The sequence below is a fragment of the Bos mutus genome, chromosome 13 (assembly GCF_027580195.1).
Source record: "Bos mutus isolate GX-2022 chromosome 13, NWIPB_WYAK_1.1, whole genome shotgun sequence".
Lineage (NCBI taxonomy): Eukaryota > Metazoa > Chordata > Mammalia > Artiodactyla > Bovidae > Bos > Bos mutus.
In genome coordinates, this window is record NC_091629.1 from 27,669,979 (window position 1) to 27,697,614 (window position 27,636).

The window sequence follows — 27,636 nt, forward strand, 5'->3', positions numbered from 1 at the left end:
GCAGGACTCTGTGGGCCGGATCTCGACTCTGCCGCTGCCTTCCATGGCCCATTGGGTGGTTGCAGGGGGCAGACAGCCCCAGGCGTGGGAAGCGTTGGAATTCTGCATGATCCCTAGCGAGTGTTGGTGGTCGTCTCTTCTTTTATACAGAAGTTTATCTCTTAGTCCCCCAAAGCCAGCAAATAGGCAGCAGATGGAAATAGGCAGACGTGTCCATCCGTCTGTCCCATTGTGTTGACCGTGCCGTTGGCACTGAGTGCCCAGTGCAGGTGTCAGGAGCTGTTTACCCTGCAGGGCTGGCTCACCCCTGCCAAGTGCCGACAGGGCTCCTTCTGGCCTGGGGGTCGATTCCCCACCACCGCCCTGCCCCACCTCCCTGCCCTCAGGGGGGGGTTCCTTTTTGTCCCCTTGGGGACTCCAGAAGGGCAGTGCACAGAGTCTGCTTTTGAAGGACCCTCCCTGGGGGGCAGCCCCTGGAAAGGTGAGGTTGGCCAAGGCTGAAGGGAGGGAGCCCATTTTAGGGGTACGGGTAAGCACAGTGTTGGCTGAGTGCAGCCTCTCAGAAGGTCCGCTCTGCACTGGGATCTGAACGTACATGGGGCGGAACCAGCTGTTTCAGATGCCTCCTTTTGCTCCCTCAGCGCATCTACTATCTGTCCCTGGAATTCTACATGGGCCGCACCCTACAGAACACGATGGTGAACCTGGGCCTCCAGAATGCCTGCGATGAAGCCATCTATCAGGTGTGGTCCTTGGGACCGGGCTGCTGGGGTGGTCTCCTGTGGGCACCGAGCCTTAATTCAGCCCTGCGGAGGCGAGTGCTGCCATCTGGGACTGACCGCTCGGGCGTGGGGGGGATGGGTGGTGGGTGACGCGCCTTCTCAAGGAGAGAAAGTGAGGACTGGATGGGAGCTAATGCCCAGATGGCAGGGATGGGGGCAGGTTGTGATGCCGAAACTCGAAGCTTCTCGACCATTGCGTGTCACATGCCCACCCCACGTGGCAGAAATCCTGATATAGTTCCATTTCTCTTTACTTTATTAAGCTGATGGCCCACCTCCAGCTCCCCTCTCCCACCCTAAAGACACTTGTCCTGCACCTGCTTGTAAAATTGCCCTTCTCTCCTACTCGGAATTGTTGTCATTCAGTCGCTGAGTTATTAACGACTCTTTGCGACTCCATGGGCGGCAGCACGCCAGGCTTCCGTGTCCATCACCAACTCCCGGAGCTCACTCAAACTCACGTTCATTGAGTCGGTGATGGCATCCAATCATCTCATCCTCTGTCGTCCCCTTTTCCTCCTGCCCTCAATCTTTCCCAGCATCAGGGTCTTTTCCAATGAGTTGACTCTTTGCAGCAGGTGGCCAAAGTATTAGAGCTTCTGTGGACAGAGGGGCCTGGTGGGCTATAGTCTATGGAGTTGCAAAGAATGGGACGTGACTGAACGACTAATACAAGCAATAGCAAATACAGAGAGACATGTGTCTTTTTAAACATTGTACATTTTTTCCCCCTAAAATGCTATTTCACTTGCTGTTTAGCTTTTAGTTAAGCTTGTGTTGGGAAGGTTTCCATGATGATGGAACTTGAGAATCTCAGGCACATGTTAGCAGTGCCTGCCTTTCAGGCAGGACGTGGGTACCAGAGGCTGTGAGCTGGACTGTCGATGGTGCAGGGCTGGACGGCCTCCTCCCCAGGCTCCACAGTTAAAGTGCAGTGTGAAAATAAAACATGCGAGACTTCCCTGGTGGTCCACAGGTTAACACTTGACCTTCCAAAACAGGAGGTACCGGGAGCTAAGAGCCCACATGCCTCACGGCCAAAAAACCATAAAACAGAAGCAATATTGTAACATGTTCAATAAAGACTTTTAAAAAAATGTTTAAAAAAAGAAAAAAACATCCCACTGCTGCCTCACCCCAGGCTCCAGTTCCAGAGCGGGTTCCGCTAAAAACTAGAAATTCATAAGAAGCCACTCTCTCCTGAGTGTGCCATCAAGGACACACTTAAAATTACAGGGAAGTTAAAACATACATGGAAATTGTCTGCTGTGATGAATGTCTTCACACACCATCATCACCTGGCCTCCTTAGTCTTCAAGCCCAAGTCATGGCTGGTCTTATTTCCTGTATAGCCCCACCACTCCCAAGTTATTTAAGAGCCAATATCAAATGTCTTAATAGTTCACGTGTGAATATTTCACTAGATATCTCTTTTCTTTTTCTTTGGCCAAGCTGCACAGCTTGCCAGACTCCTCTATCCTTCACTGTCTCCCAGAGTTTGCACAAACTCATGTCCATTGAGTTGGTGATGCCATCCAACCATCTCATCCTCTGTTGTCCCCTTTCTCCTCCTGCCTTCAGGCTTTCCCAGCATCAGGGTCTTTTCCAGTGAGTCAGCTCTTTGCATCAAGTGGCCAGAGTTCCTATTTTACAAATAAGTTTATTTGCACTGTTTTTTGGTTTCCACATACAAGTAATATCACATAGTAATTATCTTTGTCTGGCTTATTTTGTTTGCTATGATAATCTCTAGTTGCATCCGTGTTGCTGCAAATGGCACTATTTCGTTCTTTTTTATGGGTGAGTAATATTCCACACCTTCTTTATCATTTATCTTTCCATGGACATTTAGGTTGTTGTTTCTATGTCTTGGCTGTTGTGAAGGTGCTGCAACAAACATCGGGGTGCACATGTCTTTTCCAGTTAGAGTTTTCTTCTGACTGATATATGCCTAGGAGTAGGATTGCAAGATCATATGGTAGTTCTCTTTTTAATTTTTTGAGAAACCTCCATACTACTCTCCCAGTGGCTGTACCAATTTATATTCCCACCAGCAGGATAGGAGCATTCCCTTCTCCCCACATCGTAACACCAAATTTTAATGTTGGGTTCTCAAGTCTAAAAGAAAGCAGCCTCTAACCTCTGATTGCTACAAGCTCACAGGATTTAAATATCTTTCCACCTATTACTTGAGGGAAAATATGAAGTACTATTAAAATGTTACCTCTGTTTCTGTTCACAGTTGGGGCTGGACTTGGAAGAACTGGAGGAAATAGAAGAGGACGCTGGCCTCGGGAACGGAGGCTTGGGGAGGCTGGCAGGTAACCCCGGCCCCCGTCCAGGACAGGCCTTTCCTGACACGGCACTTGGTCAGTGTGCTCACTTGCATATGGAGAGGCCAAGGTCAGCCGTGCTCCCAGCGCTGGCCTGTCAGGGCAGATTTGTATCTCAGAGTGGATGGGACAGTGTATCCTCCAGGTCGAAATCTTTGCCACCAGTAGGAAGAAAAAAATCAACTTATACTATTCTCTTTCATACAAGGGGTGCTTCATAATTATGGAGACCAGATTTGCCAGTCCTGGGACCTGGTGCAGAGAGAGGTTTCCGACATACCTACCACCTTCCTGATTGGGAGGAGAACAGGGATAGAATCACACACATATTTACGAACATAGCCCAACTTAAAGCACCTGCTCCTGCCTTACTGCAGTGAGCTGACTGCCCCGAAGAGGCAGAGCTCTTCCTCTCGGAGCTGTCGCTCCTTTCTCACCCAATTGGAGAGCAGCCTCAGTTTGGTGTTTTTTAGTTTGGGGTATTTTTTCCCCCGCCTGTTTTAATTATTTTTGCCGGCCTTTATGGGGCGAAGGAGCTGGGTTAAGAACTCAGAAGCGGAAGCAGCAGCCCCAGTGAAACTGGATCACGCTGTGTCCTGCTGGGCTCTTGGGCCCGGAGCTTCTGGAGCAGAGAGGATCGATTCTGTGCCTCCCTGGAGTGTGTGGGGCCTCAGAGTTTACAGTACCATGCGATGGCCCCGCCTGCCCCTTCTGAGAGGCGTCCTCCTGTGAAGGGAGCAAATGCCCTAACATTGCTGTGTGCGTGTGTGTGTGTTTATGCTTTCAGAATTCAAGTTAAATTAAATTAAATTAAATTAAATTCAAGTTAAATTCTGCAGACGTTATAAGTGCAGCATGTTTCTGGCAGATGAAACATCCCACAGATCTTCACCCTGGGCTGGGTCTGCCCCGCATCCGGGGAAAGGCCCTGTGCACCCCACTTGAGGGTGGGGACGGTGTGTGGAGATGGGCCGAGTTTGGCCGTGTCCTTTGTGTTCGTCCCCCTTCCCATGCCCCCAAGTAGTCCCCATGTTGATGCTGTCTTGGCCGTAGGCTCTTAGGCGAAAGAGCCTCAGCGGTGGCCCAGCAGCCTCAGCCTTTCCTTTTCACGAGACCTGAGGCCAACAGGTCCCCACGGAGCTACTGCCTGCCACCTGGGGGCTTCCCCCCAACACGGGGTGTCTGCTTGCCTCGGTGTCCAGGCCTGGGCTCAGAGGCCTCGAATCTGCTGACTGTCCCTGTGTTTGGACTTCCAGCCTGCTTCCTTGACTCGATGGCCACCCTGGGCCTGGCGGCGTACGGCTACGGGATCCGCTATGAGTTTGGGATTTTCAACCAGAAGATTGTCAATGGCTGGCAGGTGGGTGTGGTTTTCTTCCTTTGCCCACTTGCGGCCCTCGGGCACACAAGAAAGTCACCAGGCGTTGTCAGGTCTGCTTCTGGACTTTCTGCTCCTCCAGGGAGGCTGCGTTCCAGCCCTTGGCAGAGCGGAGGGGACGGGGGTGGGTGGTGCTGAGGGCCCCGGGTGCTCCGTGATCTGCATGCCATCCCCTCAGCCAGCAGGGCCTGTCGCCCATGTGTTCTCATTGCACATGGCTTCTGTGTGGCGACAGGACGTCTGGCGGGCTCAGGCCAGAGCCCAGCTGGGCCTCTTGTATTTGGGAAGATGCTGCTTCTGCAGACAGCCCGTGGTCCTGCTCCACAGAGGGGACCAGGCTCTGACGTTGGAATCTCACTGACATACAGGGAAGGAACACCTTCCTGCCACCAGGAAGTCAAAGGCAGGACCAGTTCTGATGAGTGTCTGCCTGCCCCAGGCAGAAGGGGCTCGTCTTCTGTAGAGTCCTGAGAGAGGGACTCAGGAAGCAGTAACCTCAGCCACACACTGTCCCCAAACCACAGCCCAAATGCTCCTTCTTGGGACTTGCCTCCTTTCTGTCTCTGTGACTTGGTTGTCCTGGACGTGTGGTGTAGCCAGAGCCGTCTTTCTTTCGTGCCCTGATTGTCCCGGTCACGTCATGTAGATGGAGTGGTGTGTGGACTCCGAGTGACATCTCGAGGTTCATCAGTGCGCCTCAGGACTTCTCCCTTTTACTGCTGAATTCAAAGCATTCTTAATGTCTTTTTATTTTGATCTGTTTTTCTGCATTTTATATGAATTTTTTTAATAGTCCAAAAGTGAAAGTGAACATTGCTTAGTCATGTCCGACTCTTTACAACCCCATGGACTATACAGTCCATAGAATTAATTCTCCAGGCCGGAATAGTGGAGTGGGTAGCCTTTCCCTTCTCCAGGGGATCTTCCCAACCCAGGGATCAAACCCAGGTTCCCGCATTGCGGGCAGATTCTTTACCAGCTAAGCCACAAGGGAAGCCCAAAAATACTGGAGTGGGTAGCCTATCTCTTCTCCAGTGGATCTTCCCGACCCGGGGATTGAACCAGGGTCTCCTGCATTGCAGGCTGATTCTTTACCAGCTGAGCTACCAGGGAAGCCCTAATAGTTCAAAGCGTTCACTTTTAAATCGAGAGCCTTGACCAGAATTGGGAATCTTTACCTTGTAAATCAACTGCAGTTGTGTTTCCATGCTGGGGCTCATCATCTGGTGGCGTGGTGATGTGGGTGGGGGGCGGGGCCCATTGATGCCCAGGACCACCACCCCTCTCACCTGCCGCCCCCCCCACCGCCCCCACCCTCAACCTGCCGCCCCCCCACCCTCACCTGCCACCCCCCTGCCCTCACCTGCTGCCCCCCCACCCTCACCTGCCGCCCCCCCACCCTCACCTGCCATGCCCCCCCTCACCTGCTGTCCCCCTCACCTGCCATCCCCCCTCACCTTCCGCCCTCCCTTCACCTGCTGCCCCCCTCACTACCCCCACCCTCACCTGCCACCCCCCTGCCCTCACCTGCTGCCCCCCCACCCTCACCTGCCCTCACCTGCCATGCCACCCCCTCACCTGCTGCCCCCACCTCTGCCCTCCCTTTACCTGCCGCCCCACCTGCCACCCCCTCACCTGCCCCCACACCTGCCATCCCCTCACCTGCTGCCCCCTCACCTGCTGCCTCCCACCCTCACTTGCCTCCCCCTCACCTGCCGCTCACCTCACCTGCCGCCCCTCACCTGCCGCCCCCTCACCTGCCCCCTCACCTGCCCCCTCAGCTGCCGCCCCCTCAGCTGCCGCCCCCCCCTCACTCCTCCTCACCTGCCGCCCCCCTCATCTGCCGCCCCCTGCCGCCACCTCACCTGCCCCCTCATCTGCCGCCCCACCTGCCCCCTCAGCTGCTGCCCCCCCACCTGCCTCCCTCAGCTGCCGCCCCACACCTGCCGCCCCCCTCACCTGCCCCCTCATCTGCTGCCCCCTCACCTGCCCCCTCACCTGCTGCCCCCTCACCTGCCCCCTCACCTGCTGCCTCCTCACCTGCCCCCCTCATCTGCCGCCCCCCTCACCTGCCGCCCCCCTTCACATGCTGCGCCCCTCTCACCTGCCGCCCCTTCAGGTGGAGGAGGCCGACGACTGGCTGCGCTATGGGAACCCCTGGGAGAAGGCGCGGCCGGAGTACATGCTGCCCGTGCACTTCTATGGGCGCGTGGAGCACAGCCCCGAAGGCGTGCGCTGGCTGGACACGCAGGTACCACAGGCGCTTCCTGGGGAGGGGGGCTGAGCACAGGGACCCTCAACTTGCCTCATGTCAGGGGCTTCCCTTGGGGCTTCCCTGTGGGAGCTGACTCCCCACACACTTGGTCGGGACGGTTCAGACCCCAACCATGAAGCTACATCTGTAGTTAAACAGGAGCTGTGTCTCAGGGTGTTTTGTGGTGAGCAGGTTGGTGCCTGGAGGGACAGGGTACTGGGGGGGTGGGTGGTGAGAACAGCTCTGCATCCCAGGGTCCAGCGCTCACTCACTGTGTAGCCCTGGCTCTCAGTAGGGTCTCCCGGTGTGGCTCACTGATTATTTGGAGCCATCAGTACCCTGGGCAGGGAGCCCTGGGCAGATGTCGCAGAATGGAGCATCCCCACCCAGCTGGGCCCTGGTAGGGGGACCAGAGCAGGAACACCAGGTGCTGGAGGAGCACGGTGCTGGCCCCGACGGGCACACACGCAGAGTCCCCCCAGCTCAGAGATGGCGGGAGGGTCAGAGGAGGGCTTTGTAGGGGACGGCGGTGGGGGGATAGTTTGCAGTGAGTAAGAAAGAGTCCGCTGTCCAGTGATCTGGGCAGATGAGGAAAAATAGGGCAACCCGTGAGCCACAGCTGTTCTTGTGGGCTGTCCAGATTCAAGTCTGAACTGGGACTCAGGCCAGGCAGGCCGGCAGCCCAAGATGCCAGAATAAGTTGTATTTAATTTTAAAAAGTGGGGAAGGGGTCTGGTCTTCTAGGTGTGTGCGAGTGAACAAAGGCCTGGAGACCCCAGTGGGATGTGATGAGGGCCTTCCCATGGGGCCGGGCCGTGGAGAGGGCCGGAGCGGTTTGCAGATGCTTCGCAGGGCTGGTTGAGGCCAGGGTCAGGGACAGGGTTGTGGGGAGATGGAAGGGAAGGATGAGACTGGGGTATAGCCCCCCACCCAGTCCTTTGTGGCTCTGGGAGCTGCCTTCACACCCTGAAGCCACCCTCGGAAGTGGACCTGAGTGTGAGCAGCCCCACAGGAGGGCCCGAGGGCAGCGAGGACCCGAGGTGGGGGCGCCTCTGTTGGCTAGAGCACTCTGATGCTTCCGGGTACACGGGGATGGGGAGCAGGGAGCACACAGGCTGCTTTGGTTTGCTGAAGTTCGAGGTCAAGGCCATAGAAGGAGCCTCCACAGACATGGAGCATGGTCAGAAATAGCGGCTGTGTGCGGGGCGAGGCTAAGCGAGTCTCGAAATCAAAGTTGCCCACGCAGAGTTGAGGGACGAGAGGGCAGGTGTGGAGGGCGGAGGCCAAGGATGCGGGAGGAGGGGCTGCCCAGGGCCAGGTGACCATGGACACTGGTGTGGAAGGTAGGAGCTTAAGGAGGCCTGGAGAGCGGTTGGTGTTGTTCGAGGAGGGAGGAGAGAAGCCAGAGGAGGGTGGGTGGCAGCCACCAGCAGGAGGCTGCTTCTGTGAGGGAGCCACCCCAGCCTCGGGGGGCACGGCCCAGGTTGGGGACCACGCTTTGCCTTGGCAGGTGGTGCTGGCCATGCCGTACGACACCCCGGTGCCAGGCTACAAGAACGACACCGTCAACACCATGAGGCTGTGGTCCGCCAAGGCGCCCAACGACTTCAAGCTCCACGACTGTGCGTCCCCTCCTGTCCCCACCTGGGGCCTGATCCCAGACTGACCCCAGCTGCACTCACAGCCCACAGGGCTCCCCAGCGCGGGAGGGCTGAGGGCAGGTTTCCCGTGAGCCTTAGGCTTCCCTCCAGAAAGAGCCAGGGCCTGGGGCTGGGAGGGGCTGGGCAGCAGAGCAACCGTGGGGCACCTTCTGCTCGGGAGTGCTTGTCCTCAGACCCATCAGGGCGCTTGCGAGCCTGACAGGCTTGAGGGTCCTCACCCCGCTCTCTGCCCTCAGTCAACGTGGGCGGCTACATCGAGGCGGTCCTGGACCGGAACCTGGCCGAGAACATCTCCAGGGTCCTGTATCCCAACGACAACGTGAGCAGCTGCTGCCGTACCAGGGGGAAACGGGACTCTCATCTGTGCTGCCTCTCAGTGCAGGAAGCTGGGCTCCATCAGGGCCCCCCTGCACCTCACACTGGTCTCAGCTGACCTCCTGAGAGTGAGGACAGACACGGCATCCCCGACGGGGCCCAGGAGCCCCCGGCCTCACACCTCCAGTCCTCCCCGTAAAGATGGCCACAGAGCCCTCACCTCACCTGCCGCTGGAGTCTGCTCTTCGGCACCTGGTGTGGCTCCCTGAGAATCGGGGGGTGCACTTGTCGGGTGGGCCCGGCAGTGCCTATCCTGTAGTGACGCCTTGAGACCCACACGATTGTGGTTTGAAAAGCTTTGTAGGCGTTTCCCTACATGTGAGATGGGGGTCTCAGCCACGTGCTCCACAGCCCCCAGATTCTTAGCAGACGAGCCCTCAGGGCCAGCTCGGTGGGTGTGGTTTCTATTTTACCAGCGAAATATGTGCACACCGCAGCACAAGACTCTGGGCTGAAGGGCTCACAGGAAAATGCCCCCCATTCCCCATCCTACCCCACAAGATTGCAAGCAGAGTCTCCCGCTTCAGGCGTGAGGCCTCCGGACGCCTGCACCCCAGAGGTTGTGTTCCTGGCCTTGGCCCGTCGCAGGGCGCTGTGACCCCCTCCTGGCTGCACTCCTTCCCTGTCTGAGGGTCACCTGACCTTGGCCCCAGATCTGGGCTGGACCCCAGCCTGGCCCCTCCCTGGGTTGGGGGCCCCTCCCTGGGTTGGGGGCCCCTCCCTGGGTTGGGGGCCCCAGGGCCCAAGGCCAAGGCTGAGCCCAGACTTGTCCTCTGGGCGTGTCTGCAGTTCTTCGAGGGGAAGGAGCTGCGGCTGAAGCAGGAGTACTTTGTGGTGGCCGCCACCCTGCAGGACATCATACGGCGCTTCAAGTCGTCCAAGTTCGGCTGCCGCGACCCCGTCAGGACCTCCTTCGAGACGTTCCCAGACAAGGTGCGCTTGCAGAGGGGCTGAGCTGGGAGGCGAAGCCGGCCGTTTCCGGGCGGGGCCTCCTCCTTCCGGCCACAGCGGGCTGGGCCGGGCTTGGTGGGCAGCGGCTCTGCAGCCTGGGTCTCCATGTCCTCCGAGGACCGGGCCTGCGATGCTGTGAAGGTCCCTGTCGGGCAGAGCAGCCAGGTTGCAGGCTCAGTGGAGAGGCCAGCCACCCGCGTCTGCCAGGCGGGAGCAGCGTTCCGAGGTGACCTGCTCCCTGCTCCTCGGCCCGTGCTCCACACTGGGACCCAGAGCCCGTGCCGCGCCGTCCACTGCCCGCGGCCGGCCCCGTGACCAGGCTCCGTGGGCAGGCAGCTGAGGACCCCAGTTCTGCACGACCGGTCGAGAGGACTGAAGGGGTCACCCTGTGTCAACGCAGGTGGCCATCCAGCTGAACGACACCCACCCAGCGCTCGCCATCCCCGAGCTCATGCGGATCCTGGTGGACGTGGAGAAGGTGGACTGGGACAAGGTGAGCTCTGTGCCCCGCCCTGCTGCAGGGCCGAGGACTGGGCTGGTCCTGGGACACGGAGCGGGGCCTCCCTGGGGGCCTCGGGAAGAGAGGGATGCTGTCGCTGGGAAGACAGGGCCGGGGGAAGGAGGATGTACAGGAGCAGCTCTGGGGTTTCTCCCGAGGGCAGAGTGCTGAGTACAGTCAGCAGGGCAAAGGCCAGAGAAGAGCGGTTTTCTGGACAAGAAAAGGATTCTGACACTTGTCGGAGCTTCTCATGTATGCTCTGTCATCTTGGAACTGTGGCCAAAGACCCAGAGGTGTTCAGCTTACAGAAATACATCGTTTATTTATAGGCTTGTTCTCCTCACCTCACTTATTTTGGTCCTAGACTCTTTAGAGGGGTTTTCTTGATATCACTAAATTAAATCAACATATAAAGCCATTTTACCCCCTTTTTTAGTGCCAGAGCCCCTTTCTGGTTTGGGGTGCACCTGTGGGTGGGGCTGAGCCGGTGCAGTTCACCTCTGGCCAGCAGAGGGCGGGGCCGCGCTCTTCACCAGCTGTCCGTGGACCACGGGTGTGAAGTCAGTTTGGTGGAAATAAAGCTGCCTGGAGCTCTGTCGGGTTTGCAGAGGAAACGGGCGATTCCCAGGTAGCAAAGAGGTGCTTGGTTCCGTGTATGTCCTGGGTCACGACAGGAGAGTGAATCGGTTTGGTGTATGTGCTGGGTCACATCAGGAGAGTAAGGGGCAAAGCACTCACCACGGGTCTGGGAAGCTCCAGGCCCCAGAGCAGAGACATGCAGCTGGCAGGGCCCTTCCTGGTGGCATCTGAGCACCTGCCTCTGACCCTACACGTGGCCCTCAGCTTGGCGTCTGGCAGCTGGTCTTCTCTATTCACTGTGGGGTGTCCTGGAACGTTGTGAGCTAGTCTTCTCTGAGCTTTGTGGGGTGTTCTGGAGTGTTGTGAGCTGGTTTCTGAACACTGTGGGGTTTCTGGAGTGTTGTGAGCTGGTCTTCTCTGTTCATTGTGGGGTGTTCTGGAGTGTTGGGAGCTGGTCTTCTCTGTTCATTGTGGGGTGTTCTGGAGTGTTGCTAGCTGGTCTTCTCTGTTCATTGTGGGGTGTTCTGGAGTGTTGCGAGCTGGTCTCTGAACGCTGTGGGGTTTCTGGAGTGTTGTGAGCTGGTCTTCTCTGTTCATTGTGGGGTTTCTGGAGTGTTGTGAACTGGTCTTCTCTGTTCATTGTGGGCTGTCTGGAGTGTTGCGAGCTGGTCTTCCTCTGAACACTGTAGGGTTTCTGGAGTGTTGTGAGCTGGTCTTCTCTGTTCATTGTGGGGTGTTCTGGAGTGTTGCGAACTGGTCTTCTCTGAACACTGTGGGGTTTATGGATTTTCACAGGCCTGGGAAATCACAAAGAAGACTTGTGCATATACCAACCACACGGTGCTGCCTGAGGCCTTGGAGCGCTGGCCAGTGTCCATGTTTGAGAAATTGCTGCCGCGGCACCTGGACATCATCTACGCCATCAATCAGAGGCACCTGGACGTGAGCATGGCGGGGCAGCGGGGGTGCACCTGCAGGGCCCGCCCATCCTGTTGTGATGGGGGGAGGAGGGCCGCGCCTGCTCCCCTGAGCCCTCTTCTCCACTCCATATCGGACTGTCAGGCCTGAAACAGGTGCTTCTTGAACAGAATAGCCTCTGCTCACAGAGGACTTGGTGCCTGGGTGCTAGCCCTTGGCAGAGATGGTGGCTGGTCCCCACACTGGGAGCCCTGCTTTCGGGGTTAGGGGGAGCCCTTTTTCCCATATCTGAGGAGGTTCAGATGTAAGTGTCTGTTCCTGGCACGCCAGAGGCCTTTGTCCTGAGACATCACTGCAGCGTTTGGGTGATGGGGAAAAGTCACCTGTGTCTTTTCTCTGTCACGCATAGAGAGGATGCTGGTACAGGAACGGGGGGACTTAGGGTTCAGGTGTGATGATTTTCCTCCTTTTGATCTTTTGGTGAAAGAGTGGCTGTTCTCACTGCTAGACTGTGGTTATATCCTGCCTGGGCCACCGGGTGCAGCATCTTCATCTCTTCCTGTGGGTCACACGGCACCTGCTCAGCTCCGCCAAGTCCACGGGCTGAGCCCACGGCTCCCTGGGCCCAGGCAGCCCTGTGCTCAGGGCTAGCCAGCCTGGGTTCTAGCCTGCCTGAGGGAGCAGCCCCCGCCCTCCTGCTCACTGCTCTGTCCTTGTAGCATGTGGCCGCCCTGTTCCCTGGAGACGTGGACCGCCTGAGGAGGATGTCGGTGATCGAGGAAGGGGACTGCAAGCGGATCAACATGGCGCACCTGTGTGTCATTGGGTCCCACGCCGTGAACGGTGTGGCAAGGATCCACTCGGAGATCGTGAGGCAGTCAGTGTGAGTGGGGGGCGCCCTTCGGCTCCCACCCCATCCCTGCCACCTGCAGCACAGTGGCTGAGGCTGGTAACCACCCAGAGCTCAGTGGTGGGAGGGTGAGCCTCTGGCTCGATGGACGATGCTGGGGGTGAGCCCTCTTGTCACTAGGAGCCCCTCCGGCTGTCAGTGTTCTCCGTCTCTCCAGGCAGAAGATCTGCTCCTGGAGCACCTGCCTGGGGATGAGGGGCCCCGGGCCAGACGGGGGGAGGTCAGGGCTGAGGTCAGGGCTGGGGCTCATCCCCGAGAGGAACGAGGGATTCCGAGGGCAGGTTCCCTGCTCCAGCCCCTCTCCATGGGACGGGATCTCAGAATTCCGTCTTTCAGTCCTCATCCCAGTCCTCGAGTGGGACACCTGCCGTGAGCGCCCAGTGGCCTTCATCCTCAGGGCTGGCCTGAGGCTTTGTGTGATGTACCGTTTTATCCCCACTGTCTGTCCGCGGCCCGCTGTCAGGACCAGTGGGAGGAGGCCAGGCTCCAGCCACCTGCCGGGGTGGTTGGGCTCCTGGGGAGACAGACAGCGAGGCTGGGTCCGGGGCCCTCCAGAGGGCCCTGTGCCCTTTGCCCACCTTGTTCCAACCAGCGTTTGCCGAGTCGCCTGTGGTCTGTGTGTTTAGCTTTAAGGACTTTTACGAGCTGGAGCCCGAGAAGTTCCAGAATAAGACGAACGGCATCACGCCCCGCCGCTGGCTGCTCCTGTGTAACCCGGGGCTGGCAGAAACCATCGTGGAGGTGAGGCCGGTGCCCCTGGGCCCACCTGGGGCTGTGTGGGTGCGACCCACCCCCTTGTGTATGGAGAGTGGGGGCTCCTAGATCAGTGGAGGGTGGGCACTGCCGCCCACAGGTGTGACCAGCCTGGCGGTTGGTCGGCAGCCCTGGCAGTCCGTGCAGGAGTTCAGAGGGGGTCCTGGGCTTCAGGTCCAGCTTGTGAGTCCTGACGAGATGTGTGAGCTGGGAATGGGGTCATTGTTGAGTTGTTCCCTTGTTCTTGAGCGGCCCCGGTGTACAAGATCTCCTGGGAGGGGGTGTGGTGGAGATGAGCGGCCAAAGAGGACACAGAGCGCAGAAGCTGTGTATCCCTCACGGTTCTGCAGAGAATCGGGGAGGGTTTCCTGACAGACCTGAGCCAACTGAAGAAGCTGCTGCCACTGGTCGGGGACGAGGCACTCATCAGGGACGTGGCCCAGGTCAAGCAGGTAGGCCTGGCATGGGGCCAGGAGCCCAGCCCCCACTCGGCCCTGTGGAGGGGCCCTGGGTCCTCTGGGAGAGCTTGTCTGCGGGGGAAGCACGTGGGAATAGACGCAGGCCCCGCATCTCCACTCGAGGTACTGTCTGTGCCCCCAGGCCCCCCACAGCCGCCTCACGGCCAGGCAGGCTGGCTCTCTGGGCGGCCTCTGAAGACCGAGACTGACCCTCTGCTACGCCACTGGCCTGGCCCTGGGGGCCCAGAAATAGTGTTCACTTCAGGGTCTCCGCCCGTCTTCTCGTCTCCTCTTTCTGCTTTTCTCACCCTCGCTTCTCTCCCAGGGTTTGCTTGTTGGTCTGGTTTCTCGCTTAGCTCTGAGCTCTCGTGCGGATCCACTCTCAGGGTCATGCTTCCCCGCTTCTGCCCACGTGGACCGTGTCCTCCCTGGGGCGGCCCCTCCCTACCGTGTCTCTGACGGGCTCACAGGCTCAGCTCTGTGGACACCCCACTGTCCTTACCTCTGTTCTCCCAGGAAAATAAGGTCAAGTTCTCCGCCTTCCTGGAGAAGCAGTATGGGGTCAAGGTCAACCCCTCGTCCATGTTCGACGTGCACGTGAAGAGGATCCATGAGTACAAGCGGCAGCTGCTCAACTGCCTGCACGTGGTCACCTTGTACAACCGTGAGTGTCCTGCCCGCACCCCCTGCCATGGACCAGGCCTTTTTCTCACGCGCTTGATCTGACGTGACACGTTCGCTTTAAGCAGCGACTTCTGGTTTCCTGTATTCACAGCAGAGCAGCTACAAGGAGTGAGATGTGAGCTCAGAGGTTGGGGAGCTTGAGGCCCAGGGGACGCCCTACCTCTGGGGTGGGGCCTTGGGGTCCCTGGAGGCTGTGTCCTAGGTTCTCTGTGTAGCCTTTCTTTCACATTTAGTTATTATTAGACTTGTTTACAGTTACCTGGAGACACTTTACTCAGCAAGGGAGGCATTTAAAGTGCACTCTTGGAAGATGGAATAGTATGTTACATCTGTACGCCTTAAACTAGTAACGTTTAAGTGGCATTTAATTTTGAAGCAAATGTGAATCAAAGAGCTCCCTAACCACAAAGTCACTATGAACATTTTCTAGTTCTATAAATGAGGTAATAAAGCCTCAAGGAAACCCACAAGGTTTTTTAAATTTTGTAACATAGTAACATAGCAGCAGCAGTAGTAACATAGTAATATTAATAGTAAAATAGTAAAGTGAATCTTAATTTTGAAAACAAAGGAACCGCAAATACAGCTCTTCTAGAGAATGTCAGCTCCCCAGTTCCCACGAGGGAGACTTGGTCCCCAGGGCCCCACCCGGTCACTCATGAGACAGTTCAGATGCTGGTTTCGGTTCAGCGGCTCTGACCCAGTGCTCAGAAAAGGCCCAGGGGAGCGCCCTCCCGTGCGTGTGACCCAGGCATCTCCTGGGTCGGAGACGGCAGTTCCCGGAGACTGTGTTTTGAGCCGGGGTTTCCTTTCACAGTTGCGATTTCCTGCATTTCCTTTGTCGTTGCCCCAGCAGTGCCCCCGAGTCCCCTGCTCCTGAGCAGCGGGTCGGGTCTCCCAGAGGCCTGCCCTCCCTCCCCGCCCCCTCTGGTGGCCAGGGCCACCTACTGCCCCCTGAACTGCCCCTGCTCGGGGCCTTGGCAGCGTTCTGACGGGACTGACAGGGCGTGCGCCCCCACCCACTCATCCACCGGTGTGTGTGTGCACCGGGGTGTGCTTGTGGTCTCCCCAGGGCAGCCCCCTCACCGTGCCCTGACTTGGGTCCCAGTCTGCTGTGAGGGCCGTCCAGTCACCCCTCTGCTTGGTTCCTGCGACCCGGGGTTTTCTGTGTCCGCGGCGTCGGTGGCCTTTCCCAGGAAGGGTGACTGGGCTGAGGTGATGTCCTCGGCCTCGCTCTTTCCTGAGGTAGCGCAGTCAGGAGGGTGGTCCTCGGGGCAGCTCTCTTGGCCAGTTCGTCCGGCTCAGCTGTCGCTGGCCATCCAGTCAGTTCTCTCCATGCTCGAGGCCCTCTGAGCGTGTTGGCTGGTGTCTTCTCTCCTGTCTAAGGACTGCCTTGAAATACGTGGAAACCCGGATCCGGCTTTCTCCTCCTGGGGCTCTGGTGCGGTGTGGGGTTGGGGTTTTCTCCCACCGTCGTTCTGCTCGTGGTGGGCTCGCTCCCCTCTTTTCTGCCCCGTGCTGTCTGCTGCTCCTGTCTCCGTGCTGTTCTCTGCCTGTTTCTCCTCCCTGTGCTTTCTGTGATCGGGTCGCACCTCATGGGGCCGTTCTGCCTTGTGGCCTGTGTTTTCCCCCACCTTGGTGTTGTGTTTTGGGCTGTGGTCTCCCGTCTGCGTTGACCATCCTCATAGGCTGGAGACTTACGGGGGTCGGCTTCCACTTCCCTTGTCTGTGGCGAAGCTGTGTGTTGGGGTCGGAGGAGCTGCATCAAGGCCCTGGCCGGAGCCTCGTGAGCTCAGGGCACTGCAGGCCTCCCAGCTCCAGATGCCTCTCTGAGGCCATGTCCCTCTCTGTGGCCATGAACCTCTCTGTGACCGTGTCCCCTCTCTGAGGCCATGTCCCTCTCTGTGACCGTGTCCCCTCTCTGAGGTTGTAAACCTCTCCGAGGCCGTGTTCCCTCTCCGAGGCCGTGTCCTCTCTCTAAGGCCGTGTCCTCTCTCCGAGGCCGTGTCCTCTCTCTGTGGCAGTGTCCCTCTCTGAGGCTGTGTCCCCTCTCTGAGGCCGTGTTCCCTCTCCGAGGCCATGTCCCCTCTCCGTGGCCATGTCCCTCTCTGAGGTCGTGAACCTCTCTGAGGTCGTGTCCCTCTCCGAGGCCGTGTTCCCTCTCTGAGGCCGTGTCCCCTCTCTGTGACCGTGTCCCTCTCCGAGGCCATGTCCTCTGTCTGTGGCAGTGTCCCTCTCCAAGGCTGTGTCCCCTCTCCAAGGCCATGTCCCCTGTCTGAGGCCGTGTCCCCTCTTTGTGACCGTGTCCCTCTCCGAGGCCGTGTCCCCTCTCCGAGGCCATGTCCTCTGTCTGTGGCAGCGTCCCTCTCTGAGGCCGTGTCCCCTCTCCAAGGCCATGTCCCCTCTCTGAGGCCGTGTCCCTCTCTGAGGCCGTGAACCTCTCTGAGGCCGTGTCCCCTCTCTGTGACTGTGTCCCCTCTCTGAGGCCGTGTCCCCTCTCTGAGGCTGTGTCCCCTCTCTGTGGCCGTGTCCCCCCCTCTGTGGCTCTAATTCCAGGCTGGCTCAGGAGGCATCATGGCCTGTGGGCCTCTGCCCACCAGGTTGTCCAGGCCCCTTTCCGAGGTTTCCCTGTGGGAAAGGGGCTGACATAGTCCACCCGCCCAGCCCTCAGGGGCTCTTTGCCTGCCTCGTCCCCTCCCTCCCCATGAGGCCGGGATTCCTGAGACCCTGCGCTCACAGCCCCATCTCCCACCCATCTCGTGACCCGGCAGGACTTGCTCAGTGATCTGGAGTTTGCATATTTTTCTTCTTTACAATGTAGCTTGTGGATTTGGGGCTTTTTTTTTTTTTCTTGTTCTCTAGGTCACTTTGTCCACTATCTGGAAGCAGGAAGGTTCAAAACTCAGGGACTACAGGAACCTGAGGTCAGATGTTAAAGATCAGCCATGCCCCTTAGCAGTTCCTGTAAATCTCCTGGGCGATTCCCGATCCTGGTGAATACTGTTCAGGGCAGCCCCGCACCTCTGTAGACACCACCACCCCGATGAAATCTGAAAACCCAGTGGCCTGGCAAGGACACCTCATTCTGCTGGGGCTGGAGGCGAGCTGTCTGTTCCTGTGCAGGAAAGCTCTGGGGGGCTTCTCACCCTCTGTCCCAGTAGGGAGGGGGCTCGGGGGTCTCACTGACACCCTGTGCAGGTTAATCACCACTGTCCCAAGGTCAACCCATTTTCGAGTGCCCATCACACGCAAGGGCCTTCAGTCCTGGTCACCAGACCCAAAGGAGCTCCTGTCTAGGCTGTTCTGGACACAAAGGCGCAGCTTTTCCAGTGAACCTTCTGGAAGAATCTGCTTCTGGTTAGCCTTTGGCACCAACCTGGACACAGTGCAGAGTTCTGTAAACAGAAGCTCCTGCGGTGCACCGCTTGCATTGGGCTGGTTTCTGAGGATGCTCGTCTCTGTGGCAAGCACAAGGCTCAGGCGTATCTGGCTCCAGTTGTCTCACTTGGCTGTCTTCTGTTTGTCTTGCAGGAATAAAGAAGGACCCGACCCAGGCCTTTGTGCCCAGGACTGTCATGATCGGGGGCAAGGTGAGGTGACGGCCTCTATGCTCTTACTTGGCGTTGGGCGGGAACATACAGACCACCATGCTTTTCTGCAGTGTCCCTGTATCTGGGCTGGATGCTGCAGGTGGCTGGGCGCCGACCTGCACACAAAGCCCGGAGGTCCCGGCCCCAGCTGTGCCTCTGGGCCAGGACGTTCAGGTGTCTCGTCAGCTTGGCCACAGGAAGGGAGCTGGATGGGGCCCCTGCCTGCCCAGGGCAGTAGGGTCCCCAGGGCCAGCCTCCAGTGGGGAAGCACCGTTCCTCGGTGTGACTGCCAGCGTTCCACATGTCCCCTGCATCTTTGTGCTGAGTGGACACCAGTCACTGACTGCTTCATCAGCGAGATGTGCCTGCTCTCAGCCTGGCCTCACGCGCTTTATTTACCGTGGCATGTGCTTTAGGACACGTGATCATGGAGTCCCAGTGTGTTGCCAGGGGGTGTTGGCGGGTCCCACCACAGGTCTGGACTCTAGGCCCCGTGTCCCCACCCTCTGCCACCTTTCCCAGGAGCCTGGGCACGGCTGCTTCATGGGGGCCACAAGCGGGCACAGGCTTATTCTCTCTTCCGACTTGAGCAGCTGCACAGGTGGAGGCACCCTGTGGGCTCCCCCAGCTCAAGCAGCAGCTCACACCCGCCGTGTTCTGTCTCAGCCACGCCCCCACCCCGACTCCTACTGTTCCTGAAACAGATTCTGCACAGCATCTGTTTCATTTGTCAGTATTTCCATATGCATTTCTCAGAGATGGGGACTGTCAAAAAGTTTTAAAATGTGTTTTAGAAACGAAAATCCAGAGGAAAAAAGAATCAAAGAATGTCCACAAACCTGTTGCCTGACTTCTGCTGAAGTTTCTCAAAGTAGATTACAAACAGTAACATTTCACCCCTAAGAGCTTCATTAGTTGTCTTCCCAGTGACGTTTTCCTGCAAAACCACACAACGCCACCATCACATCCACAACACTTGACGAGATTCCTCCACATCATTAAACATCCAGCCAGGGCCACTTGCCTGGCTGTCTTACTAGAAATCTCGTTTGTTTGAATCAGGACCCGGTGAGATTCTCACATGGCGCCAGGCAGCTGCGTCTTGTCCACAGGTTTTCCTCCACATCCCCTTTGTTCCCCTGCAGTTTTTTACAGAAATCAGGTTGTGTGTCTCCCCCAGACCATGTCCCTCTGGTATCTCCCAGAACCTTCGTGGGTTCCCCGTGTTTCCTGGAGGTTGGTAGTCAGTCCTCAGGGATCCTTGTTCCCTCTCTCCATTTCTGAAAAACAAACCAGAATCAGGAACCCCAGTTTGAGGCTGACAGATCTGTGCGTGTGGGTAAGGGGCTGTCATGAGAGGTGCTTGATCGGCACCAAGGGAGCGGCTGGGGTGCCGCGCCTTGTGGGCCCATCTGTCAGGTTGAAGGACACACAGATGCCATGACCTCAGCCCCCATGGGGCCCCCTCCCAGCAGCCGAGCCACTCAGCTGGGCGCATCGAAACCAGGCCGCAGTGACCCTGCCCCGAGCACAGGGTGTGTGCTGTGTGCCCCTTTCCCCGTTGCAGGCAGCGCCCGGCTACCACATGGCTAAGAAGATCATCAAGCTGGTCACGTCCATTGGCGACATCATCAACCATGACCCGATTGTGGGCGACAGGCTCAAAGTGATCTTCCTGGAAAACTACCGGGTGTCCTTGGCTGAGAAAGGTGAGCCTGCCCTGCCGGATGCCACGGGCAGTCCTTGCTGGTCAGGGTCTGTCTTGCCTCCAGGCAGATTAATGGCTCTGACACCACATTCCCCAGCCAGAGGCGCCCCTGACTGGTAGCCAAGGCCCTGGTCTCTGTACTTCCTGCCCTCCCCTCCTCATGCCTCTGCCCCTCAGCTTGGTCTTCCTGCCCCTGGGCTCGCTCTTGGTGGCCCGTGCCCCCCCGCTCTCCCCCTGCCCCAAGGATGCTTCTGCTTGTCCCCACCTGTTCATTCTGGCCTGCATCTGCTCTGGGGGTGTCTAGCTGGGGCCCCTCCACCGTAGGAGTCCTGGGTATGTGTTGCTACCCAGAGAAGGGCCTGTGGCCACACGTGCCTCAGAGCAGGGCTCTCCTGAGCTGGACTGGCCTTTCTAAGGCAGCCGCTTCTGGAGACCTGGCAGGAAGTGCTAGGAAACCTGAGCCTGGAATTGTGGCCCGAGTCGCAGCCCCTCTGGTCCAGGGACTGTACGCTGCCCTCCAGGCGTCCAGTGGAGGGCAGGCTCTCACACTCCCTCCCCCTACAGTGCGGCTAGGTCATCAGCATCATCCCTGGGATCCCGCCACTGCCCTGCACCATCTGTGGCTGCGGGGTTGGGTTGTGGTTCGTGCTTCACTGAGCTTCTCACACGTCTCATGCCCTTTGCCGCCTGGAACTCCCAGGCTAGCTCTTGCACTTCCTAGAACTGACCTTGGGGACAGGCCCCATGCTCCCCAGCTCTTGGACTTGCTGTGGTCATGTGTCCACCATCCCGTCTGCTCATGTCCTTCTGCCCGAGGGGCCAGGGGTGCCTGTGTCTCCATCCTGGCATCTGGGCCTCACCGTGAAGACAAGGCTGGACTCTGGACTTGGTTGACTCTGAGTGCCCGTTGGTTGGGTCGGGGAAGCAGCATCCATCAGCCCTGAGGACCAGCTGAGGATGCAGGAGTAGGGACGCTGAGGCAGGCAGGATGGAAGCCACGCTCCTGCCGCCATGGCAAGACACTCACAGGAACCCGAGTGTGAGAGAAGCCACCCAGCTGCCGGGGGGTTGTGACTCAGCTGCCATGCCCAGTCTGTACAGAGGGGCTCCTGGGTATGAGGCCACGGGAAGACTGTCCCCGGTCCTCTGCTTCTGTGAGAGTCAATTCCTTTCGAAGTCATTTAAGGAGCCTACGGGTTGATGGACTAAGACAGCAGTGATGTCAGGATACAAGGGAAAGAATACCCCACCTGGTTTTGGTACGGCCCTGGTTTGCAGGTTCTAGAACAGAGGGCCTCTGCCACTGCAGGGCTTCTCGGCATCTCCATGTGGACCCGCTGCCTCGGGCTGCGGGTCGGGAAGGAGAGCTGTGTGGGTGGGGGCGCAGCGCACGGTGTCCCCTTGCCGTTGCTGTTGCTCGTGTGCCTCCTGACTGACGGGTCTTGCCCGTGCCCCGCTCCCCGCAGTCATTCCCGCCGCCGACCTGTCGCAGCAGATCTCCACCGCGGGCACCGAGGCCTCGGGCACGGGCAACATGAAGTTCATGCTCAACGGGGCCCTCACCATCGGCACCATGGATGGGGCCAACGTGGAGATGGCCGAGGAGGCCGGGGCCGAGAACCTCTTCATCTTTGGTCTGCGGGTGGAGGATGTGGAGGCCCTAGACCGGAAAGGGTGGGTCCCTCTCGAGGCCTCCATCTCCTCTAAGTGTCCCACACCCATGGATACCTTGAGGGGGTCCCAGCTTGGCCTAGTTGCCTGAAATCCCTCAGGAGACCCAGGGAGGCCACAGGCACCAGGGGCTGAACCCAAATGGTGGGAACCTTGTCAGCCTGCAAGCACTGCCCACTTTGGGCCCTGTCCCGTGTCTGCCGCATGCCTCCCTCTCCCAAGATTCCCTGATGGCTCTCAAGTCCGACTTAACGTGTTATTTTCTTCTGCAAAGTCCTGGCACAGACTGGGGGTGGGGGCTCTGCGGGAACCTTTGAGCAGCCCCTCCTGAAGCACCATTTCAGCCACCACCTGTCTGTACCATGTGGAGGAGTTGGGGGTGATGTGCCCTCGGCGGCCAGCCCAACCTGGCTGGCCCCGGCCCCACCTGCTCACGAGTCCGTGGTCTCCTGCAGGTACAATGCCCACGAGTACTACGACCGCTTGCCCGAGCTGCGGCAGGCTGTGGACCAGATCAACGGCGGCTTCTTCTCCCCCCGAGAGCCCGACTGCTTTAAGGACGTTGTCAACATGCTGCTGAACCATGACAGGTGGGATAGGACCTACGTCCCTCCCCACCACTGGGTCAGACAGAGGGTGCCCAAGACCACACATCATTTGGGGCAAAGCCTGGGCTTCGGTGAGGCTCACCTCCACCTCAGCCCATGGCCAGAGGCTCGGCCACATCCAGGCACTCAGGCTTGTGGGACCTCTGACCATGCTTGGCAAGCCTCGGAGCCTGGTGATGGGATTGCACGACAAGCAGGAGGTGATGTCACCTCTGTGGGTGGATGGAGGTGATGTGCCTGGGGTACAGGGAGCCTGGGTGTTAACTACTGCTGGGAGTCCAGGAGTGGTTCAGGTAGAATGAACTTGTGAGGCTATAAGTCTCCACGTGGTTGGTGTTTTATGACAAGCACTGACACGGGGTGATGCTTCTCTGGGCACAGCCTTGCTCACTTGTCACAGGTCGACAGTTCCATCTACCTTGACCATAGGCCTCTGCTCCACCCTGGTAAAATGCGGGTCTGCTGAAGGCCGAGAATCGACCTTTATTCATTCCAGTTTCAGTTCCCGTGGGTTAGTCTTGTCATATTCCAATGAATGTCGTCTGCTGGCTTCTGTCAGACCCGATCATAACTCCGCGCATGCCTGGGGCTGGGCGCTCAGCCCTGCTGATTCTGGGATCCAGGAGGGACTTTACAGGGTTCTATGAATTGTGATCCCGATTCAGTTGTAAACAAAACACGTTTATGTGTCATAAATCCTGCATCACCAGTTGTCAACTCGTGAGACCTGAGAACAGGTGGTGGTGGAGCCTGCGTCCCCTGGGCCCCCCTGGAGGTGGAGGGGGACCTTAATCTGTGTTCCTGGAATCCACGGGCACAGTTTCTTTCAACAGCATGGGGCTATAATAAGGTTTTTCTAGAGTAGTGTCTGCAGGACAGCAGTGTTGCTCAGAGCGCAGCCACTGTGGCCACCCCTTCCCGTGGAGCACAAAGACGCAGCCAGCCAAACCTGGGGGCCCTTTTCCTGACCTCCCCTTCACCACCCGCCCAGCCCAGCTTCCTGTCTCCCATTTCAGGTTCAAGGTGTTTGCGGATTATGAAGCGTACGTGGCGTGCCAGGCCCGGGTGGACCAGCTGTACCGGGTGAGGTTCTTGGGCCCTGGCAGGGAAGTTGCAGGGTGGGACCATGTCCTGCTGTCTCGGGCCACTCCCGGGAGCTTGCAGCTGACCTAGTGGCCCAGAGCAGGTTGGGCTTCTTCCTCTCTTGCTCAGGGACCGCCTCAGCTGGGTATCTGCCTGGGCTACCTAGGACCCTTGGGCCCAGGCTGCTGTCCACACCAGCACGCATGCCCCTGCAGCCTGGGCGCTGCCACGGAGCCGGTGGATGGGGCAGAGGTGATGCCTCCCAGAGGTGCTGCCACGCCCTGGCCCACGGTCTGATCGCCTACGTGCAGTGAGGAAGGCAGGGATGATGCAGGGCATGAGGCCCAAGGCAGGAGACGGGGCTTGTGGGCAGTGAAGACCTTTGTGCTTAAAGGGAGGTGAATGGTTTCTAGGGCAGTGGACACGTTGCCAGTGAGCAGAGTGAGGGCCTGCAGCTCTAGAGCGGGCATGCTGGAGCTGGCTCTCCACTTCTGGCCCCGGGTCCCGCCTCTGTGTGACCTGCAGAAAGCGGGCACAGCCAGGGGGGCCTCTCGGGAAGACTCAGCTCCTGAGCTCGGGGAGGTGATGGGGTGTCATAGTCCGTGCACCTGGCCAGGGATGGCCGCAGGAGGGGACACTGGCGATGGGGGTGTGGCTGGGTAGTCACTGCCCAGATCTGTTAAAGCAGGTTCTTGGACACGGCCCGAGGGGCTTGTATCTTCCCCCTCAACTCAGGAAACAGCTCCTGAAGTCTCCTCCTGAGACAGGACAGGAGGGGGCCTGGGAGGCCAGGTGACCCCGGGCTTAAGGAGGTACCCTGGCTTCCCTTCCAGGAGCGCCCTCCTGGCGCTGGATGCAGTCTGGGGGTGAATCCCCTCCTGGCAGGGTGTCTGTGCATCGTGTGCACTCTGCCCTGGCAGGAGCCCTCGGGCTCCAGACCCTGTCTGCTCACCTGGGAGCTTCCTGGTGGGTTGGCCCCCTTCCCAGTGAGCTCTGAGCTTTGAGGGCCTGCCTTCTGTCAGGCTGCCCAGGGCTAAGCACATCTGGGAACAGACCAAGGTCACTAAGCGTCTGCCTCCCTCTGCAGAACCCCAAGGAGTGGACCAAGAAGGTCATCAGGAACATCGCCTGCTCGGGCAAGTTCTCCAGTGACCGGACCATCACGGAGTACGCCCACGACATCTGGGGTGCGGAGCCCCCTGCCCTGCAGACCCCACCGCCCAGCCTCCCCAGGGACTAGGCCCCGGTCTCGGGACCAGCTTTCATCCCCTTGCTGACTCTGCCCGTTGTTTCCAAGCATTTTCCTAGTTCCCTGCTTCTTTCAGTGCCGCTTCCAGGAGGGCTGGGGGAATCATGGTGGTGGCTTTGAGGGGCTGGGGTGTGGAGATGCCCCCTCATTGCCTGCCGGAGAGCAGGTCCCAAGCACTGACAGGGCTCGCCGCCCCCCCCCCACCCCCCAAGATGCCCACTCAGCTTCCCCACGGCCTTGTACAAACCTGTGTGAGCTCGTATTCAGTTTTGACCCTCTGCATTCTGGGGTCCAATCAGGTAGCCGTGACAAAGCTTGGGCAAGTGTGTTTCTGCAGCATGCAGGCTGGCCATCCAGTCTCTCCCAGCCCAGCTCTGCCTCCTGGCCATGCTGGCAGGGTCCAGTGTGCCGAGCCGAGTCCTCATAACTGCCATGTGGGCACCCGACCTGGGGTTTCCAGATTGAGAAGATAGCAGGGCCCCAGGGGAACCGAGGGTGATACTGGGAGGACGCCTGTGTCCAGCACCAAGGGCTTCGGTTAGGACAGGCTGGCTGGTGCAGAATTGGTTTGATTTTGCTTTTTTGAAGATTTTTCACAAGGAAATGAAACTAGCTGAGGTCTTTCCTTGTTTTAGCAACGGAAAGTAGTACTTCTGAGGTTTATGCCAGGGGAGGCAATGCTGGGGTTTCACTTGGGGTCCCCACCTAGCTGGGTGAGGCTGCATGCCCAGCCCTCTGCGAGGCCTGCACCCTCCCTGTGCCTGTCAGGCAAGAGGCAGCAGGAAAACCTGGTCTGGAAAAGGACTGGTGGGCCCAGAGGGGAGCCCACCCTCCATTCTACCCAGACGGCAGGCTGGCACCAGGGATGGCGGCTGAGTGGTGGGAAGGACGAAGCCAGGGAGCAGGTGGGAGCTCGGGGTGGAAGCTTCCGGAGGCTCTACAGCCTCACATGCCGGACCTGGGTGGCTCGGGGCTCTGCTCTCACCCCACCAGAGCTGGGGGGTCTGCGGTCGCGCCCCAAGCACCCATTGCTGCCCGCCCTTTAGGCCAAGCGTGACCGTCACCGTGCCCTTCGCTGTCACTGCCTCGTGTAAGAAAGCGATTAAATCTGCTTGTGCTCGGATGCTCTGGCCTCTGCGTGTCTCTGCACCCAGGGCGCTGCATGTCCCAGCCGGGATACACTATGGCCCACCACTCCGGGACTGGGGACAGGACGTTCTCTCACCCAGCTGCTGTGGGACTCAGAGCCCTGGGAGCCTGAGTCATCAAACCCAGCACTGGGAAAACACCAGCTGGGTGTTGGCGTTTGGGTGTGAATTGTACTCTTCTTGTGCACCTGTCTTTTGCCACCCACTCCTGGTCCTGGGAAGTGGAACTCCTGGGCACCAAATCATTTCCCTCCCCAAACTGTATGGCTGCAAGTTAAATAAAAAACCCAGCGAGATGTGAACTCAGGGCTCAGTGTTACCCAGAGAACCCAAGTGTTGGGGGAGGGGCACCTGGTCTCAGGTCTGGGGCACCTCCCAGGACACTCGCTTCCATAGGCTGTGACCACAGATCAACGGTGGGCATCTCGAGCTGTTCCTCACCAGACTGACTCTGTGACTCAACAAAAGGTCTGTCCCACTCCACAGTTTCAGCTGAGCTTCTTGGACTGAGGTAATAAGCGGAGACACCCCCAAGCAGAGACATGTAGACCTAATTACCTGAAAGGTGTCAAGGACGGGAGCTACTTGCTCAGCAACCTTGTTATGCTTTATCTTCAGGCTGTCAGACACCTGTAAAAAATACTAACAGCTTGTATTTTTACTTTATATCCTACTTTATCCTCCCCACCTACCCCCCACCATAAAATCTGAGGCAACTTACACAGACAAAAGATAAAGAAAAACAGGTCTGAAGACTTGAGCCCAGGCAGAGCAGGTGAAGTGTAGATGGTCTCAGACGGCCTCACTGGTCAGGACGAGCAGGGGACGTGGCTCTGGGCTGCGGGGCTGCCAGGAGCCCCAGTGACAAAGCCCAAGAAGCCCCAGGGGGCTGGCCACACGGGCTTTGTGCTTTAGTTACATGAAGGCAGTTGTCAGGTCAGGATGGGCATCCCAGAAAGCCAAGGGGATGTGAAGCTGAGGCCCAGGTGGCTGAGAATTGCAATGGGCAGCTCTAAGGTGTTTCGAAGAGGGTGTAATCTCCTGTTCCTGGGCCTCCAGCCAGTTCACAGCTGCTCACAGACCAAGGGCAGTGAGTAAGAGAAGGCAAATAAGCTCCTCCCCACCCCGGGGAATTTCTGCACTGACTCCAAAGTGTCAGAGCCTAAGGGTCTAGAGGAGGAAGTCCTGCCTTTAGGAGAAGGTGAAAGTTACTCAGTCGTGTCTGACTCTTTGCAACCCCATGGACTATACAGTCCATGGAATTCTCCAGGCCAGAATACTGGAGTGGGTAGCCTTTCCCTTCTCCAGGGGATCTTCCCAACCAGGATCGAACCCAGGTCTCCTGCATTGCAGGCAGATTCTCTACCAGCTGAGCCACAAGGGAAGCCCAAGAATACTGGAGTGGGTAGCCTATCCCTTCTCCAGTGGATCTTCCCAACTCAGGAATTGAACCAGGGTCTCCTGCATTTCAGGCAGATTGTTTACCAACTGAGCTACCAGGGAAGCCCAAGGAGAGAGTTGGGTAAACCAAAGTCCTCCGCCTGAGACCAGCCCTGTACTGTACGGTGTGCAGCCCCCTTAGAAAGCCACACACCATCTCTCTCTGGGGGTGAGAGGGGGGCGGTGAGTGGGCACTGGCGTTGTGCGTGAGAGGTGGGCTTGGCCGAATGCCACGACCAGTGAGTGAACGAGCTGACACTCCCAGGACAGAATGGGAGTCCCTGGACTCCAGCAGCCTGAGTCCTTCCACGAGTGACCAGGGCTCGTCCCAGGTCTCTGAGTGAAACCCCACTGCCCATCTATCGACACAGCAACATTCAATGAGCTTGTTAACCGTAAGGTTGAAAGGCTTACCCACAAAGACCTGGTTTTAGGAAAATGCCATCTGCCCCACCAGAGAAGACAACCTCCCCATGAACACGCCTCCTCCGACACAACACCCCTCCCCGCGGGACCTCGGTGTCTGCAGGAGCAGGAAGAATGCCCACAATCCTTGGCCTTACAGAGCCACCTCCTCCTCACATACGGTTGGGTTCTGAGAGTG

The 27,636-nt window shown here is 58.4% G+C and overlaps 1 protein-coding gene across 2 annotated transcripts in view; it reads left to right on the forward strand.

The window, feature by feature from the left end:
- PYGB (glycogen phosphorylase B) overlaps positions 1-24,634 on the forward strand; it is a 34,596-nt gene extending 9,962 nt beyond the window's left edge. The window contains exons 2-21 of one of the 2 annotated variants that reach the window (XM_070381191.1): positions 642-743; positions 3,025-3,103; positions 4,372-4,475; positions 6,613-6,744; positions 8,258-8,369; positions 8,645-8,727; positions 9,573-9,716; positions 10,135-10,227; positions 11,608-11,754; positions 12,450-12,613; positions 13,267-13,381; positions 13,744-13,845; positions 14,368-14,515; positions 18,067-18,125; positions 19,693-19,834; positions 21,300-21,507; positions 21,960-22,094; positions 23,129-23,195; positions 24,029-24,161; positions 24,283-24,634. In XM_070381191.1, coding sequence (XP_070237292.1) covers positions 642-743; positions 3,025-3,103; positions 4,372-4,475; positions 6,613-6,744; positions 8,258-8,369; positions 8,645-8,727; positions 9,573-9,716; positions 10,135-10,227; positions 11,608-11,754; positions 12,450-12,613; positions 13,267-13,381; positions 13,744-13,845; positions 14,368-14,515; positions 18,067-18,125; positions 19,693-19,834; positions 21,300-21,507; positions 21,960-22,094; positions 23,129-23,195; positions 24,029-24,161; positions 24,283-24,347 — 2,334 coding nt within the window. In that variant the 3' untranslated portion in view covers positions 24,348-24,634. The remainder of the gene's footprint in view (positions 1-641; positions 744-3,024; positions 3,104-4,371; positions 4,476-6,612; positions 6,745-8,257; positions 8,370-8,644; positions 8,728-9,572; positions 9,717-10,134; positions 10,228-11,607; positions 11,755-12,449; positions 12,614-13,266; positions 13,382-13,743; positions 13,846-14,367; positions 14,516-18,066; positions 18,126-19,692; positions 19,835-21,299; positions 21,508-21,959; positions 22,095-23,128; positions 23,196-24,028; positions 24,162-24,282) is intronic. The other variant, XM_070381192.1, reaches the window with a different exon arrangement.
- The last annotated feature ends 3,002 nt before the right edge of the window (positions 24,635-27,636 follow it).